This window comes from Dermochelys coriacea, chromosome 4 (genome assembly GCF_009764565.3).
Source record: "Dermochelys coriacea isolate rDerCor1 chromosome 4, rDerCor1.pri.v4, whole genome shotgun sequence".
Taxonomy (NCBI): domain Eukaryota; kingdom Metazoa; phylum Chordata; order Testudines; family Dermochelyidae; genus Dermochelys; species Dermochelys coriacea.
Genome location: NC_050071.1, coordinates 59,066,753 through 59,083,449, shown reverse-complemented (window position 1 = coordinate 59,083,449; position 16,697 = coordinate 59,066,753). Strand labels below are relative to the sequence as shown.

General features: G+C 44.6%; 1 protein-coding gene across 4 annotated transcripts in view; it reads right to left on the bottom strand.

Moving 5' to 3' along the window:
* Nucleotides 1-16,697, bottom strand: part of DCLK2 (doublecortin like kinase 2) — a 144,388-nt gene that overhangs the window by 48,515 nt on the left and 79,176 nt on the right. For all 4 annotated transcript variants that reach the window (XR_005292614.2, XM_038399842.2, XM_038399845.2 and 1 more), the window contains 2 exons: nt 8,783-8,855; nt 5,740-5,848 (listed from right to left, as the gene is read on the bottom strand). Coding sequence is in view for 3 of the 4 variants with exons in the window: in XM_038399842.2 (XP_038255770.1) it covers nt 5,740-5,848; nt 8,783-8,855 (182 nt within the window). In the remaining variant the exon portion in view is untranslated. The remainder of the gene's footprint in view (nt 1-5,739; nt 5,849-8,782; nt 8,856-16,697) is intronic.

Sequence of the window (16,697 nt, the reverse complement as noted above, 5' to 3'; positions counted from 1 at the left end):
GAAGCAGGTAGTCTAAGATCGACTGCACCAAAGAATACGAAGGGGAGATGCCCTGTTCTGCCCAACAGGAGAACCTCGTTCACTTTCCCAGGTAGATCTGCCTAGTTGAGAGCTTTCTACTCTCACGGAGGACCTTTTGCACACCTCCCAAATAGGCCCATTCATCCAGGTTCAACCACGCAACATACACGCAGTGAGGTGGAGGGGGGCGAGGTTGGGGTGCAAGAGTCGGCCGTGATCCTGTGACAGCAGGTCCAGTCGGTTTGGCAGAGGCCAGGGAGGGTTCACAGACAAGCTTGACAGCATCCCAAATGAGTGCTGGCGAGGCCATGCTGAAGCAAGCATGAGAACCTGAGCCTTGTCTCTCTTGATTTTCGCTATGACTTTGCTAATGAGCGGAATTGGAGGGAACACATACATCAGGCTTCCTGCCCATGGCAGGAAGGTGGTGTTGTAAGGGAGCCCTTGCACAGACCCCATCTGGAGCAAAACCTGTGCTGCTTTGAGGGCTTCCGCTTTGGACGGCAGTCGGAAAGTAACTGAAGACCGTAACCCTGTGCCACCATATGAGGACCCATCGGTCTGAGGTCAGGGAGGAAGGAAGAAAGGCCGTTGGCAAACAAAGGAGAGAAAGGATCTGGGGTCAGTCTGGTAGGTCACCCTCAGGCATACCCTCGAAACGGGTGCTTGCCCATCTGCTTACTGTGAGTCGAGCCCACCTGGGATGTAGACAGGGGTTGGTTGACAGGGTGCTTCTTGTAGCACCTGGATCTTTTGTGGGGAGACTCCTGGCGAGGGTGGCTCCCCTAGCTCTGAGGCTGCTGTGGCTTAACCGCTTGCAGGCAGGGCCAGGGACTTACAGGCCTAGTGTTTTTAGGGTAATCTTTCAGGCCATGGAGCTTAATGTCCATCTGTTCTGCGAACAGGGCGTGCCAGTCAAAAGGGAGATCTTGCATTGACTGCTGAGCCTCCGAGGAGCAGATACGAACCCCTGTGCTATCAGATGGCCGATGCCACTGTATGGGTGGCAGTGTCCGCGGCATCTGATGCCGCCTGGAGAGCTGCTCTGGCTGCAGTCAAGCCCTCATCCAGGATTGCCTGGAACACCTTCCTAGAAGCCTCAGGAAGGGCGCTCTTGAACTTGGTCATGGCCTACCACATATTAAAATCATAGCGGCCTAGTAAGGCCTGACGGTTGGCCACCCGAAACTGTAGACTGGAGGATGAATAAACTTTACGTCCAAACAAGTCCAGTCTCTTTTAGTCTTTATTCTTAGGGGTAGCCCCCTGGTTGACCCTGTCTCTCACTCTGGTTGACCACCTCTACCACTAGGGAACTGGGAGCAGGGTAGGTATAAAGATACTTGGGGCCCTTAGATGGCACAAAGTACTTGCACTCTACCTTCTTGGAGATCAGAGGCAAGAAGGCGGAGTTTTGTCAGAGGGCATTTGTAATTTTTGCGACCACCTCATGTAGGGGCAAAGCTACCCTAGCTGGGGCCATGGGGCAGAGAACATTAAAGAGGGAATCTGCCGGTTCCTCTATCTCCTCTGCGTGGAGGCCCACCATGGCCTCATCTGGCGACAAGGAGGAGGAAGCCAGTACCAAGGGGTCCTCTGCAACCATAGGTGGCCCGGCGGCTTGCTCGCCCACTTCCTCCTGTGCCTGCAGGATGCCTGCAGCTGAGGCCTCTTGGGCTAGAGGGGGCAGTAGCTGGTCTCTCCAAAGCTCTGGATACCGAGCAGGTGGCCTGAGGGGGCTGAATGAACCCCCATGGGTTCTATGGGTACCACTGTGCTGTCCACAGAGTCTGAGGCTATGAGCCCTGCTGCAGTTCAGCCAACGTAGTTTGCACCATAGGTGCCGGAGCCTGTCCTGCTGCTAGGGAACTAGCTCCGAACCTGAGCTCAAGCATGAGTGGTCGCTTCCCTGTGACCAAGATGGGGCTGATTAGAGACTCTGTCCCAATCGGCATCATAGAATCATAGAATCATAGAATATCAGGGTTGGAAGGGACCCCAGAAGGTCATCTAGTCCAACCCCCTGCTCAAAGCAGGACCAAGTCCCAGTTAAATCATCCCAGCCAGGGCTTTGTCAAGCCTGACCTTAAAAACCTCTAAGGAAGGAGATTCTACCACCTCCCTAGGTAACGCATTCCAGTGTTTCACCACCCTCTTAGTGAAAAAGTTTTTCCTAATATCCAATCTAAACCTCCCCCATTGCAACTTGAGACCATTACTCCTCGTTCTGTCATCTGCTACCATTGAGAACAGTCTAGAGCCATCCTCTTTGAAACCCCCTTTCAGGTAGTTGAAAGCAGCTATCAAATCCCCCCTCATTCTTCTCTTCTGCAGACTAAACAATCCCAGCTCCCTCAGCCTCTCCTCGTAAGTCATGTGCTCTAGACCCCTAATCATTTTTGTTGCCCTTCGTTGTACTCTTTCCAATTTATCCACATCCTTCCTGTAGTGTGGGGCCCAAAACTGGACACAGTACTCCAGATGAGGCCTCACCAGTGTCGAATAGAGGGGAACGATCACGTCCCTCGATCTGCTCGCTATGCCCCTACTTATACATCCCAAAATGCCATTGGCCTTCTTGGCAACAAGGGCACACTGCTGACTCATATCCAGCTTCTCGTCCACTGTCACCCCTAGGTCCTTTTCCGCAGAACTGCTGCCGAGCCATTCGGTCCCTAGTCTGTAGCGGTGCATTGGATTCTTCCATCCTAAGTGCAGGACCCTGCACTTATCCTTATTGAACCTCATTAGATTTCTTTTGGCCCAATCTTCCAATTTGTCTAGGTCCTTCTGTATCCTATCCCTCCCCTCCAGCGTATCTACCACTCCTCCCAGTTTAGTATCATCCGCAAATTTGCTGAGAGTGCAATCCACACCATCCTCCAGATCATTTATGAAGATATTGAACAAAACGGGCCCCAGGACCGACCCCTGGGGCACTCCACTTGACACCGTCTGCCAACTAGACATGGAGCCATTGATCACTACCCGTTGAGCCCGACAATCTAGCCAGCTTTCTACCCACCTTATAGTGCATTCATCCAGCCCATACTTCCTTAACTTGCTGACAAGAATGCTGTGGGAGACCGTGTCAAAAGCTTTGCTAAAGTCAAGAAACAATACATCCACTGCTTTCCCTTCATCCACAGAACCAGTAATCTCATCATAAAAGGCGATTAGATTAGTCAGGCATGACCTTCCCTTGGTGAATCCATGCTGACTGTTCCTGATCACTTTCCTCTCCCCTAAGTGCTTCAGGATTGATTCTTTGAGGACCTGCTCCATGATTTTTCCAGGGACTGAGGTGAGGCTGACCAGCCTGTAGTTCCCAGGATCCTCCTTCTTCCCTTTTTTAAAGATGGGCACTACATTAGCCTTTTTCCAGTCATCCGGGACTTCCCCCGTTCGCCACGAGTTTTCAAAGATAATGGCCAAGGGCTCTGCAATCACAGCCGCCAATTCCTTCAGCACTCTCGGATGCAATTCGTCCGGCCCCATGGACTTGTGCACGTCCAGCTTATCTAAATAGTCCCTAACCACCTCTATCTCTACAGAGGGCTGGCCATCTCTTCTCCATTTTGTGTTGCCCAGCACAGCAGTCTGGGAGCTGACCTTGTTAGTGAAAACAGAGGCAAAAAAAGCATTGAGTACATTAGCTTTTTCCACATCCTCTGTCACTAGCTTGCCTCCCTCATTCAGTAAGGGGCCCACACTTTCCTTGGCTTTCTTCTTGTTGCCAACATACCTGAAGAAACCCTTCTTGTTACTCTTGACATCTCTTGCTAGCTGCAGCTCCAGGTGCGATTTGGCCCTCCTGATATCTTTCCTACATGCCCGAGCAATATTTTTATACTCTTCCCTGGTCATATGTCCAACCTTCCACTTCTTGTAAGCTTCTTTTTTATGTTTAAGATCCGCTAGGATTTCACCATTAAGCCAAGTTGGTCGCCTGCCATATTTACTATTCTTTCGACTCATCGGGATGGTTTGTCCCTGTAACCTCAACAGGGATTCCTTGAAATACAGCCAGCTCTCCTGGACTCCCTTCCCTTTCATGTTAGTCCCCCAGGGGACTCCCCCCATCGGTTGCCCCTCCCAGAGGTGGATCTGGCTGACCTTGACAAGTGTCTGAATTGGGGCCTCAGTGACCAGTGGCGCTTGGTGGAGCAACGATGGCCCCGGGCCAGCACTCTATGCCTCATGCTTAACGAATGGTACCGGGATGTGGAGCAGGATTGGGAACTAGAGTGGGCTTGACGTCATGAAAATGTAGCCGCACGCAGTGACACCACCCTGGGGGATTGGCATCATCGGTCCCTCGACCTGTCCCTGCAGCAGTACTGGTGCCGTGGAGATTCCAGGCACCGGGAGGGGCGCATGCCTCCAGAGTCTGCGCCTCTCTGCCTCTGTCCTACGTCCGGAGACTGGATGGGGCTAAGAAGCTTCTGCCTATCACGAGCAGAAGCGTGTTGGTTGCGAGAGGGCGACTGTTGGTGGGACGTCCCCTGTGACAGGGAATGCCGCCAGAAAGGTGGAGACTGTGGTGATCCCAACACCAGTTTACCTTGGAGCCAGGACCCCATGGGGCTGGAGTGGGCAGCACTGGGAGGGACATAATGTCTTGTGCCTGCTTTGAGGGCTTCTGCTTTGGACGGCACTCAGAGATAACGAGGGCCACTATCTGGGATAGCCGGCGGGGAGTGGGCTGGGCTACACTGCTCAACCTGAGCTGAAGTCCGGGATCCCCAAAAGAGTGAAGAGGGACTAGAGACAGGGCCTTGGTCCACCCCAAACTTGTCCTTTCCCTCGCAGGAAGCTGGAGACCTTCTTTGCCCGATCGTCCTGGGCTTCTTGGCTGGGGCCACGGAAGGAGACTGGTGCCAGCTCGTAGACAATACCAACGGGGCACTGCGCACTGAGGTCACAGTGCTCAGTACCGAATTGGAGCACTGCTCCAACATCAGGGTAAGGGCAGACTGCATCAGGAGCGCCTTCAAATGAATGGCATGCTTCTTCTTCGTCCTGGGCTTGAAGCGATCCAAGTGCACTTATCACTAATGTGACCTTCGCTCAAGCACCATAAACAACTATTATGTGGATCGCTAATGGGCCTGGGCCTTTTACAGCAATCACAGAGTTTAAAGCCTGGGGACCAGGGCATGCCCCATCCCAAGGTGAAGTCCCTTTAGGGACCTACTAAGTCTCTAACTTAACAAATAGATTGAACTAAACTAAAGGGAAATCAAATACAGTAATATTTGCAAGAGGCAAATGCATTCAAACGAATGAAAAGCAACAGCGCTAGCTGAAGCGGTGCCAGTTCCATGCACCATCACTGGCAGCAAGAAGGAACTGAGGATGAAGGGGGCCGGCAGTGCCCTATATGCCGCAGCATATGCGCACCACTCCAGGGGATGCCAGAGCCAGTCCCCTACAGATACTGCTGAGAGAAAAACTTCCAGCACTGGTGCATGTGGCAAGCACACACACCTAAGTTGAATGGACATGAGCAATCACTCGAAGAAGAATAAGACATATTTATTTCTCATTTTTGCACTGTTATGTCAAACATACTATCTATAGACATAAATTTATACTATGTACATTTTCTACATACACACACACACTGCCTCAGACGTACACACTGGATTTTTTTTAATTAAATCAACAGTTACAAGAAATAGAACTGAAAAATAACTAAAAAACTTCCTTGCTTACCGTTCTACACACTCCTTTACTACAGCAAAATTGCCATCACCAATCACCTTTCCCACTCTGTATTTCTCAAGAATAGTGGATGACCCTGAGCACTTGTTTCCATTCACACCTGCACAAAAAGCAAGGACAATAATGTAAGGTGGAGAGAGACATCAGCGATGTGGCATATCCCCACAGACTTCAAGAGTACAGTGTATATATTCTTGGATACAAAATAGGAATGTAAAAATAAACTGTGTTCAGTACAGTTTGTCCCTTTGTTTTTTATTTCAAAACAGCAAAAACAATTGGTAAAGCTTAATCAGAGCTGTGTGACCTTCTTGTCCTCATTAACATATAGGAAAAACATCAATATATTATCATTTCTATATTGACAAATCCCAAAAGTGACAGAAATTCTAGTTAAATGTTTAACTCCAGCTATGTCCTGACACATTTAGCTTTTTATTAAGAGGGCTTTCTTTTTAAAAATCTTATCTTTCATTGGCGTTTTCCTTTTTTCATGCTCAAAAGGAACGGAATTACAAATTCATGAAAAACAGTAGAAATTTGGTAATGAAAAAAGACAGCTATTTATGCATTTAACTAATGAGGAAAATTTCAGATGACTTATGAAACATATTTTATGTTGTTTGAGGCCCTTCTTATACCATAAAAAACATAACTCAACTCTTGATTCCTTCTTGCTTAGCACAGATAGCAGCTATCATACAAGTCTCTTGGCTAAACCACCTATGCAAGACTTTTTCTAAGGTGCAACAACATATCCAACCAAATATTGTAGACTGCAATTACACTTTTCTTGTGTATTACAATTAAACCAAAAACATTCAAGAGACATTACATTTTACTGACAATATTGCCTATGGATCTCATCGTTTTTGATTTGTTTCATTAAAGAGCTACTCAGGTCCCAGTCATCTAGAAAATTTGGCATTGAAATTCTATGTACGAAATTTCTTGTCATAGTGCCAAACTACAGATAAGTTTTATAACTGCTAATGTTAGGGTTTTTTTTAATAACATTGTATCTTTCCTTAAAACCAGTTAATTCTACAGTATAATAGTGTCATCCCATTTTAAAGACTTAATCACTTTATTAAGGGAGACAAGAACTAATTTTAGATCAGAGCCAACACTTCTATCTACATTGGAAATAGACGTGAAGTAAAGTAGGAACAAACAAGATCACAGCCTTAAAACACTGTTCTTTATTAAGTTTCTTACCTTGGTCTCCCATCCTGATTACAGCCACTCTTTCACACACATAAAGAGACATCAATTTGCCAGTATTTTTGTAGGAACAAGATCATCAATGCTTTACTAGCCTCCCTATTCTCAATAGATTATTTATTTTGTAATGGAAAACAAAAAGATTAACAAAGTCCCCACAATGGTCACAGAGATTTATCCATAAGATGATCTTCTAAAGAACTGAAAAGGTAAGTTTAGAATAGGTGGGCTGGATGGTTTGATGGGGCCCACTTGCAGCAAAATGGGCTATCATGAAGAAGCCTACAGTTCCAGTCCAACTGCAAACACCTTACTTTGGAGGGGTTACCACAGACACAATGTTCGTAATTTCCATTAATGGGCTGACTGTATCACTCTAAAGTGCCCACTGGGATTTGACTGAAGAGCAGGGTCTTATATTTGTTTTGCATCCTACAGCTTTCTCCATAATGACAGGTGAAGCTGCCACTGGGGATAATGTTGCTTAGGAGCAAGGAGATGATTATAAATATGGACTAACATAATGCTATAAAGATGGACTGGGTGAAAAACCTCGAATGCTGGTAGGCTGAATATCTAAGATCAGATCTTTAGAAACAAAGAAATCATCTTCTAAAGGGGGCCTCAATCCTGAAGTCAATATATAAAGAAAAATTTTAGACCAGAGCTGCCACTTGTAACATATTACATCAAGTTATAAGAGGAGTGTATTAATGAAGATATTGCAATGGCATGCACGCTATGAGTTGTTGAGGTTAAGCTCAGGATGAAACTCTCTCTGCATCCAGGCAGTCGTTAATGGGACTGTGTGAATTAAAGCATGTTCTGGACAGTGAAACCTTTTCCGAAATTCCTGCATCTTGGTTGCATAACAACAGCATAAAAGAAGGATAAATGGCCAGGCCATATTGCAAGACCTAGCTTTGGGGTTGTGACCTAGCTTTGTATTAGAGGGTTTCCCAGGTATAAATTCCAGGGAGCTGAGCCAATAATGTTTTGGGCAGTTAGATTCCAAGGGAACTCAGAAGAGAAAGAGGCTCAAGACAGCTGCCTCTCTGTAAGAGGACAGTGGTGCTTTAGCTCACAGTTCTGAAAGAGGAATTTGCTTATGTACATTTTGTTAAACGAAACAGGGTGTAGGTACATTTTGTAAATAAACACTGTGATAATAGCCTGACATTGATTTGTCTTCCAATGGGAAACTAACCTATAAGGTCTAAAAATCTGCTACCGTTTGGTAAAGGGTCAATAAAATTGAAAATCAAATTCATCTCTCTCACTGTACAGACTTGATATAGCAAGTGCAGTAACGAACATTCAGTACCAAGTAAGGAATGTCAAGGATTTAAGACAGAGGTGGGCAAACTACGTCCCACGGGCCACATCCAGCCCGCGGGACCATCCTGCCCGGCCCTTGAGCTCCTGGATGGGGAGGCTAACCCCCAGCCCCTCCCCTGCTGTCACCCCTCCTCCACAGCCCCGCTGGCAGCGTGGCTGGCTCTGGCTGGGCAGTTGGGCTGTGAGCTCCTGCTGCTCTGAGCAGCATGGTAAGGGGGTGGGGAGTAGGAGGGGGTGGAAAGGGGGCAGAGGGCAGGCTGTTTGGGGAGGCACAGCCTTCCCTACCTGGCCCTCCATACAGTTTCGCACCCCGATGTGGCCCTCAGGCCAAAAAGTTTACCCATCCCGATCTAAGATTAAAATCTGACAGAGTGCTAGCAGTTGTCTAGTATCACTAAGCTAACAAAGTCACTTAAATGTGAACAAAGTTTGTGAAGGTTAGTAGCAAACAAACAGCAGTTTAAGTGCTTACCTTCAGGACTTATGCAATGGAATAGTTCAGGCACACCATTGACATTGGAAGAAGAGCCACAGTGTGGAGGAATCTATGGAAATATGCATAAATCCATTATTTCTGAGTTACCAAAGTTACTAAAGTTACTAAAATGAATAATAAGAAAACGAATTTTATCTTCCCTCAATTTAATTTTTATACATATTAATTTTTTATACTTATTCAACATTGTTACCTTGCACTAGGGCTGCCCATAACAACTGGGATCCCAGTCCTGAGGCCCTATTTATGCGAGGAGTCGCACCACTGATTTCACTGGGATTAATCACTGTGAGTGACATACTCTCTACTTTTGTGAAGTGATACTTCGGCTTTATGGAGTCGGTGTGGGTAGGGAAATTCCATCTTCCCGCAAACCAAGGGACCAGCAAGGACTACAAAAATTTTCACATCTAAAGCCAGATTCAAAACCAGTAGTAGCCAAGAGTCATTACTACACATAGTTCAGAGGACAATACACAATGAGTTGGTGGTCTCAGGCCATAACCTAAAATCCATCACCACAACTGGTACTGTTTGTAGTTTCATTAATATAATTTCCTCTCATCCTGATGCATAGTCTCTTTAGATTAGCACTGAGGCATGCTGGAAGAGTGGTGTATGGAGGCTTGCATTGCCACCACTAATTTCTATATCTAAAAGGAGAACTTCGATATCTGGGCTGGCAGTCTGGCACCTCTACGAACACTAAAATTAGCTTTAAATTTAGTGGTGGTTCTTTTATACTGTCACTGAAGTGAATGCTTAGAATTCAGAGAAACTGAAATCAGATAACTGTTCTACATCCCAGCTGTACAATGCAGATTTTAATAACTATTATATATAAAAATAAAGAGTAAACAAATTTTTAAGGAGAAATTCAGACAAGATGACATTTCCCAAAGTAACTCCATTTTACAGGTACTATATGTTAACAGGATCTTCACAACTAATTAAGAAAAGTTCTTTCCTCACATCACACAGTGATATATAAAGCAGTACAGTGTTATTATAAAAGGGGGCAGGGACTTGTGCAATGAATAAGCTGAAAGCAATCAAACAGTGAAAATGTTTTATGTACCTCTTCCCATTTCAGTTCAAAACATACAGTGCTCTATTAAATTAATAGGTATTTAAAAACACCTTCCTTCCCTCTTTACAAGACACTTCTACCTGTTCTCTGGGGCTCTTTTCCTTGCTTATTTCATGGATTAATACAGTTCCCACCATTCACCACACAGGATTAAAATACTTCTCTGCCTGAAGCTCAGTATCTGCTGAAACAAGGCTTTGCACAACACCAGGGAATGCAAGTGAAGCATTTTCAAGTTCAGCTAACATTATCTTGTTACATTACTGAATATTTTAAGTCATTAATACTACTGTCAGTGAAGTAACTGAACTGGCAGAAAGATTTTGTTAAAGTCTCACATAATGCTAATGAGTGCCCAAGTTTCCAGTGGCATCTAAAGTGCCAAAACAGCTAAAACTAACTAGATACGGTGTAACTTAATTTTATGAAGCTGCAGAAACAATGCTGCTTGTCAGATAGTGTCAGCAGCAACTGGATAGTTATCACTTCCTATTAACAACTTTTAAACAGCATAAGTTAATTCATAACGAAAGCAGCATTATGTAGTTGCTATAAAGGAGTTAGGAACCGAATTCAGGTGTCCTGTTTATGACATTGACAGAAGATTGTAATTCAGTCAGTCACTTAACCACAGCTTCTCCAAAAGTAAAATGTGGATAATAATGTTGACCCACCTTTGTACAACTGCAAAGTCTGAGTCAACAGCAAAAATATCTAATATCTCTTTTGGTTATGATTTAAATATGTCATTGAATAAGTGATAATAGGTGAAGATAGCACATCCTCCAATCCACATTTCTAGACTGCTTCATCCTTGTGAGAGGCAGGCTAGAGAAGTGTACTAGAATCTTACTCTCTAGTGATCTGGGCTAGAAAGATGCAGGCAAGAATAGTGGAAAGGTAAGAGGAAGGATGGTGGTGTGTGTGATTAAGGCACTAGACTAGGACTCAGGGTTTTAGCTCCAGCCCTGCCACACTTACTGCATGACTTTGGGCAAGTCAACTTCTTTAGGCCTAATCCAATACCCACTGAAATCAATGGGAGTTTATGTGCTGTGGATCAGATCCTCTGTGACTCAATTCCTCAGCAATAAAATTGGGTAATAATCCTTGTAGCATTCTAGTGAGGTAGGGAAAGAATTCCTCAATGCTTCCCAGACACTAAATTGATGAGGAAGAGAAGGGACATAAGCAGATAGTCTATATGCATATACTTACAAAACAGAGCAACTACATTTATGTTTTAGGATGACCAGCATTTGCAATATCCCTTGAATTTCTTTTTATCCAACAAAATGATAGAATAGCAATACTGCGGGTAGTCTTGTTAAAGAGATTATTTTTTAAAACTGTCACAGATTAGAAAATTATTTTTCTATTCTGTGAAGATCTTAGGGACAATTCCAGCAGCCAGCTACCCCAATTAAGCTAGCAGGCACAGCTCCATAAGCACTCCCTGCACCACAATGCACATGGAGATTTTGGAGATGAAATGGGGGAAGAGCCAGGACACGGGATTTACAAGAAGACTCACCAGTCTACCAGCCATTCCCTATGTAATAAGGGAAAAAACAGGCACAGAAACTATGGCAGGTTCCTGTAACTCTGAGACTATTTTAGTTAATATAGTGGATATATTATTGTTTTGCAGCCTGGAAATGGGAAGAAATCCTCATCTACTCCCAGCCCACACAAACTCCCCACTTCTTGTTCCCCTTACACAGTGCAATCACATGGACCATGCTCTGAGGAGAAGGATTTGGCCCAGAGGACTCTATTCTGATCTCCAATTTCTGCAACAACTGTCAAAGAATTCATACTGAAAGGCAGAATTTGGCCCTAGTTTCTAGGGTGACCATGCAGTAGTTTAATCTTATGCTTTTTAATCTTATGCTTATCTCTTTTATAACTAAAAGAGTAGAAATATCTTGGCTCTCTTAAAAATTGTGAATACATCCAACACTTTAGACTCTAGGCTCCATTCCTGTATCTTGCGATGACTTCTGCTATTAGTTAAAAGTACCGTATGTTAGTGTGATGCTGTATGATTGAGATATGGCCATTAATATTGCCATTTAAACAATTGCAACACATCTTGTACAAAGTATATCCTGTAAGGTGTCAATGGCAAAGTTATGATATACTAAATATGATTATCCTGTTTATATGCATGGCTCATTTTTGTATCTGAAGTTATAAATATTGGCTATGCACTGGCTAGGGTTGTCAACTTTCTACTTGCACAAAACCGAACACCCTTGCTACACTCCCTGCCCCGCCTCTCCTCTGAGGCCCCTCCCATGTCCTGCCCCTTCACCAAGACCCTGCCCCTGCTCACTCCATTCCCTGTCTCTATTGCTTGCTCTCCCCTCCTTCACTCAATTCACTCATTTTCAGCAGGCTGGCTCAGGGGACTGAGGTGTGGGAGGGGGTGAGGGCTCTGGTTAGGGATGCGGGCTCCAGGGTGGGGCCAGAAACGAGGAGTTCAGAGTGCGGAAGGGGGCTCCAGGCTGAGGCAGTGGGTTGGGATGCGAGAGGGGGTGAGGGCTCTGGGGTGGGGCCAGGGATGAAGGGGTTGGGGTGCAAGAGGGGCTCCAGGTTGGGGGGGGAGCTGAGGGTTAGGACTATGGAAGGGGGCTCTGGACTGGGTGTGTGGGTTTTGGTGTGGGGCCAGAAATAACGGGTTGAGGGTGAGGAGGGGACTCCAAGCTGGGTCAAGGAGTTGTGTGGGGAGGTGAGGGCTGCTGATGGGGTTGCAGGCTCTGATGTGGGGGTGGGGATGAGGGATTTGGAATGTAGAAGGGGGCTCTGGGCTGGGGCTGAGGAGTTCAGAGTGCAGGAGGGGGCTCCATGCTAGGGGTTTGTGAGGGCTCTGGCTGGGGGTTCAGGTTCTGGGGTAGGCCTGGAGATGAGGGGTTTGAGGTGCAGGAGGGTGCTCTAGATTGGGACTGAGGGGTTTGGAGGGTAGGAGGGGTTCAGGGCTGGGGCAGGGGGTTGAGGCCCAGGAGGGGATCAGGAGTGCAAGGTGGCGCTTAGCTCAAGCAGCTCTCGTAAGCAGCAGCATATCCCCCTCCAGCTCCTATGCAGAGGCATGGCCAGGTGGCTGTGTGCGCTGCCCTGTCAGCAGGTGCCACCTCTGCAGCTCCTGGCCAATGGGAGCTGCAGGGATGGTGCTTGAGGTGGGAGCAGCATGTGGAGCCCTCTTGCTGCCCCTACACATAAGAGCCGGAAGGGGAACATGCTAGCTGCTTCCCAGGAGCCTGCCTGCCCTGCTGCGCGGTGCCACCAACAGGACAGTCAACAGCCCAGCCAGCGGTGCTGACCAGAGCTGCCAGGGTCCCTTTCCGACCGGGTGCTGTAGTCAAAAACCAGACACATGGACACCCTAGTGCTGGCATCCTACATATGTGCTATATTCCTGAGTAACACCCACCACGTAAAATGCACATTGGAGCCAGACTGCACATTGTGAACAGACTATTCAATTGATGGCCCATTAAACCCCACTTAACTCTCACAATAGGCCATAGAAGAAGCTCGTCCCTGCCTAGTGAGCCTTCCTGTGAATGCTTTGGCCAGAATATGGGTAATGGCATGTGATTTGCTCATGTGATCCTGCACTCCATCTTGTGCCTGTACTTTTCCACACACTGAGCTGGGGCCTTTGTTTGAGACAAAATTCCATCCAAATGGGAGAAGGTATAAAAGAGCCAACATCTCCAGTTTGCCTCTTTCATGCTCTAATCTCTGGACTATGGGTTTACACCAAAGGAGCATATCGACTATGGACTGAGGACCTTCCAATTTTTTGGAAGATACCAGAGACTTTACAAGTCAGCACTCTGTAACATCACTGCTATAAACCTGATACAAGAACGCTGTAATGATTGTATGTATAAGAATTTGACCATTTTAACTCTGTCCTCTTTCTTTTCTCTTATAAATAAACTTTTAGATATTTGATGCTAAAGGACTGGCAACAGCGATTGAGTAAGTTTCGAGTTATATATTGACCTGGGTATGTAGCTGATCTTTTGAGATCAGAAGAACCCTTTGTTTGATGAAATTAGTTTTCAATAACTACTCATCATCAAGTTCAGTGGCTGGGTGGTGAAGCAAGGGCTGGAATGCCTAAGGAGACTGCATTTATGACTTGCTGTTAACCAGTGTAGTAAGACAGAAGTTTAGAATAACCACCAGATGAGGGGCGAGTCTGCCCTATTTCTCAGCAGTTTGTCCTGAGTCTGGTATTCTCAGTTGTGACCCACTGAGGCACAGTGACAGTTAGCACTTTTTTTTTGGCGCAGTTTAGCAATCTTCACCTCTGCCTTCCTTAAGTCGCATCCTCAATTCATGTTTTTACATAACATCCAGAGCAAAATCAACACTAAACCAAAGCAACACAGCATTCAGTGACACACAGAAGACACTTTACAACAAATACACGATTTACAAAACTAGCCAAATATAGTGTTACTTATACTGCCAAAAAACAAACCACACCACAAAATCTGTTCTAAAAATCATAAACCTGTCCAAACAACATTTTAGGTTCCTCAGGAAGAAATGTGCAAAACCAAAATCTCTGTGGAAGAGTATTAATTTTCCACAGCTTCACAAACATCCAACATGCTGTTCTGTATATGGAATTATTTTATAGTGGCTGTTTGACAAAGCTGGAGAAGTAGGGTGATATTCTGCTATATGGCTTTGCAACAAGGACACTCACTGTAGATCTGACTGTGAATTTAAAGCATGTATTTTGGTGCTCAGTGTGACAAGATGCAATGAACACATTATTTTAGCCTAAAGGGTATGGCATGACTAACCATTCTCGCCATCAATCAAATTCTCAGTCATTCATTAATATCAAGAGAGAGACCACCATCCTATAGAAACCAGTACTGTGTACAAAGCATGGGAAACCTCATATTAAAACTAACTTAAAGAACCAATTTCTTTTCTAATACAGCAGCTTCCCAAAAACCTGTCACTTTTGGTCACATCTTGTAGCTTATCATCTGAAATTTTAAATTAACTGAAGACTCAGAAAAATTAAGCTTATAACAGTAAAATATTATTTATTAGAGAGACATAGGAACCACAGCATACAGTACTATTTCTGCACCACTAAGGTTTCTTTAAGTTCATCCCTAAGGAAATCATCTTGTACAGAAAGTGTTTAGTAAGCCACTACACTATACAATTGCATTATGACTACATTTGCAGTTGAGTTAATAATACTGACAGTTATAGTCTGTGGCAAATTAATGCTAGTGAAATCATTTGATTACATTCTACGTATTATATTACAGTGAATAGTTCCACTGTGCAAGTCCATAAGAAGTGGCTCTAGGAATTTAAAATAATCATTTGCAGTATTCAGGAGACGAGTGAGTCACGTGGAATGGGATGTGGTTTGCATCTTTATAGTTTATAATTTGCATTACAATGTCGTCATAAATCTGCTAACAGTATTTAATTAGAAATACTGTACAAAGAAGAACATTTAATTTACGTTGTAAGAAATCCTTTTCCCTTCCCCGGCAGCAGCCATGCCATAAAAATTATTATGGTGAAATGGTGAATGTTTCCAAAAGACCTAAGAGGAACCCTCCGATTCCCACAAGCTGATATTGTTTTGAGGTTGTCTGTAAGACTACACAGTTCTTGATATTCTCCAATCTGCTTTTTAATGAGTTTAAATATATTATTTCTATAAAGGAAATGAAGCATCTTTGTGAAGACAAGCGCTGGGCTTTTCCAAAGACATAAGTGTTCCCCACACTCTTTCAAACAGTCAACTGCATGACTACCACAGCAATACAAGGACAGAACACGATGGGAGTGATGAAAAAGTCAGTGGTACTTCATAAAGCCGTTTTAAATCTGGCCAGGTACCATTGAGATAACCCAAAATAAGACTTACAGAATTACAAGAAGGCCAGAGAGCAGCAATGAAATTATCTATCACTACTCCCATAGCCCCTCCCCCACAACTTTTTCCATACCCAGTTATGGGTAAATATCTAATTCTGGATATAGTTCTCTTATGCAGTCAGTCACTCCAACAAGAGAATATGTGGGATAAGATGAGCAGATACCTGCTGATGAGACTAAAAAAAAAAAAAAAAACAAACCCTTTTCTCTCCCCCAGCCTTCTCCCAAAAAACATAAAACCAAGTTTAGATTTTCTTGAAAGAGGCTATGAGAAAAGTACTGCAATTTTATATACGTCTCACTGATGCAAGAACTTTTCTTTAAGGTGTTAGAAACGAAGGTGTTTACTTAAACTTGAACATGACATGTAAATTGGATGCTGTCTTGAATAGAAATGAGTGATAAGGTCTTAACTATGCATCTGAGGATCTGGAATATTATTCATATATTTAATTCCCCTACATGGCTACATGAAGTAACTAGAAAACGGCTGGAATGCACCTACAGGTTGGGCAACAAAGCATTCTCTATGAAGAGTCCTCATCTCTAGAATTTGTTCCCTCCAGGGATGAGTCAGCCTTAATTCAGCAGCTTTCAGGCGAAGATGTATCTGTTCCAACTAGATTTTTAATGTCTGTGAGGGTTACCCACCTAACAGTCAGCAGAAAGCGTGGTCTAGTTGGTGGCCAACTATTTGAATTTGACTATTTTAACTTTTGGAATATATAGTGCGATAGGTATGAAAGAGAATATTGAAATAGATAATATGTAGTATGGCACTTTAGGAGGCTCATTTGTTAAAGGCTATGAGGGAGTGTCTGAGGATTACAAGAATGTCTTCATCACGACAGAAGGTGACAA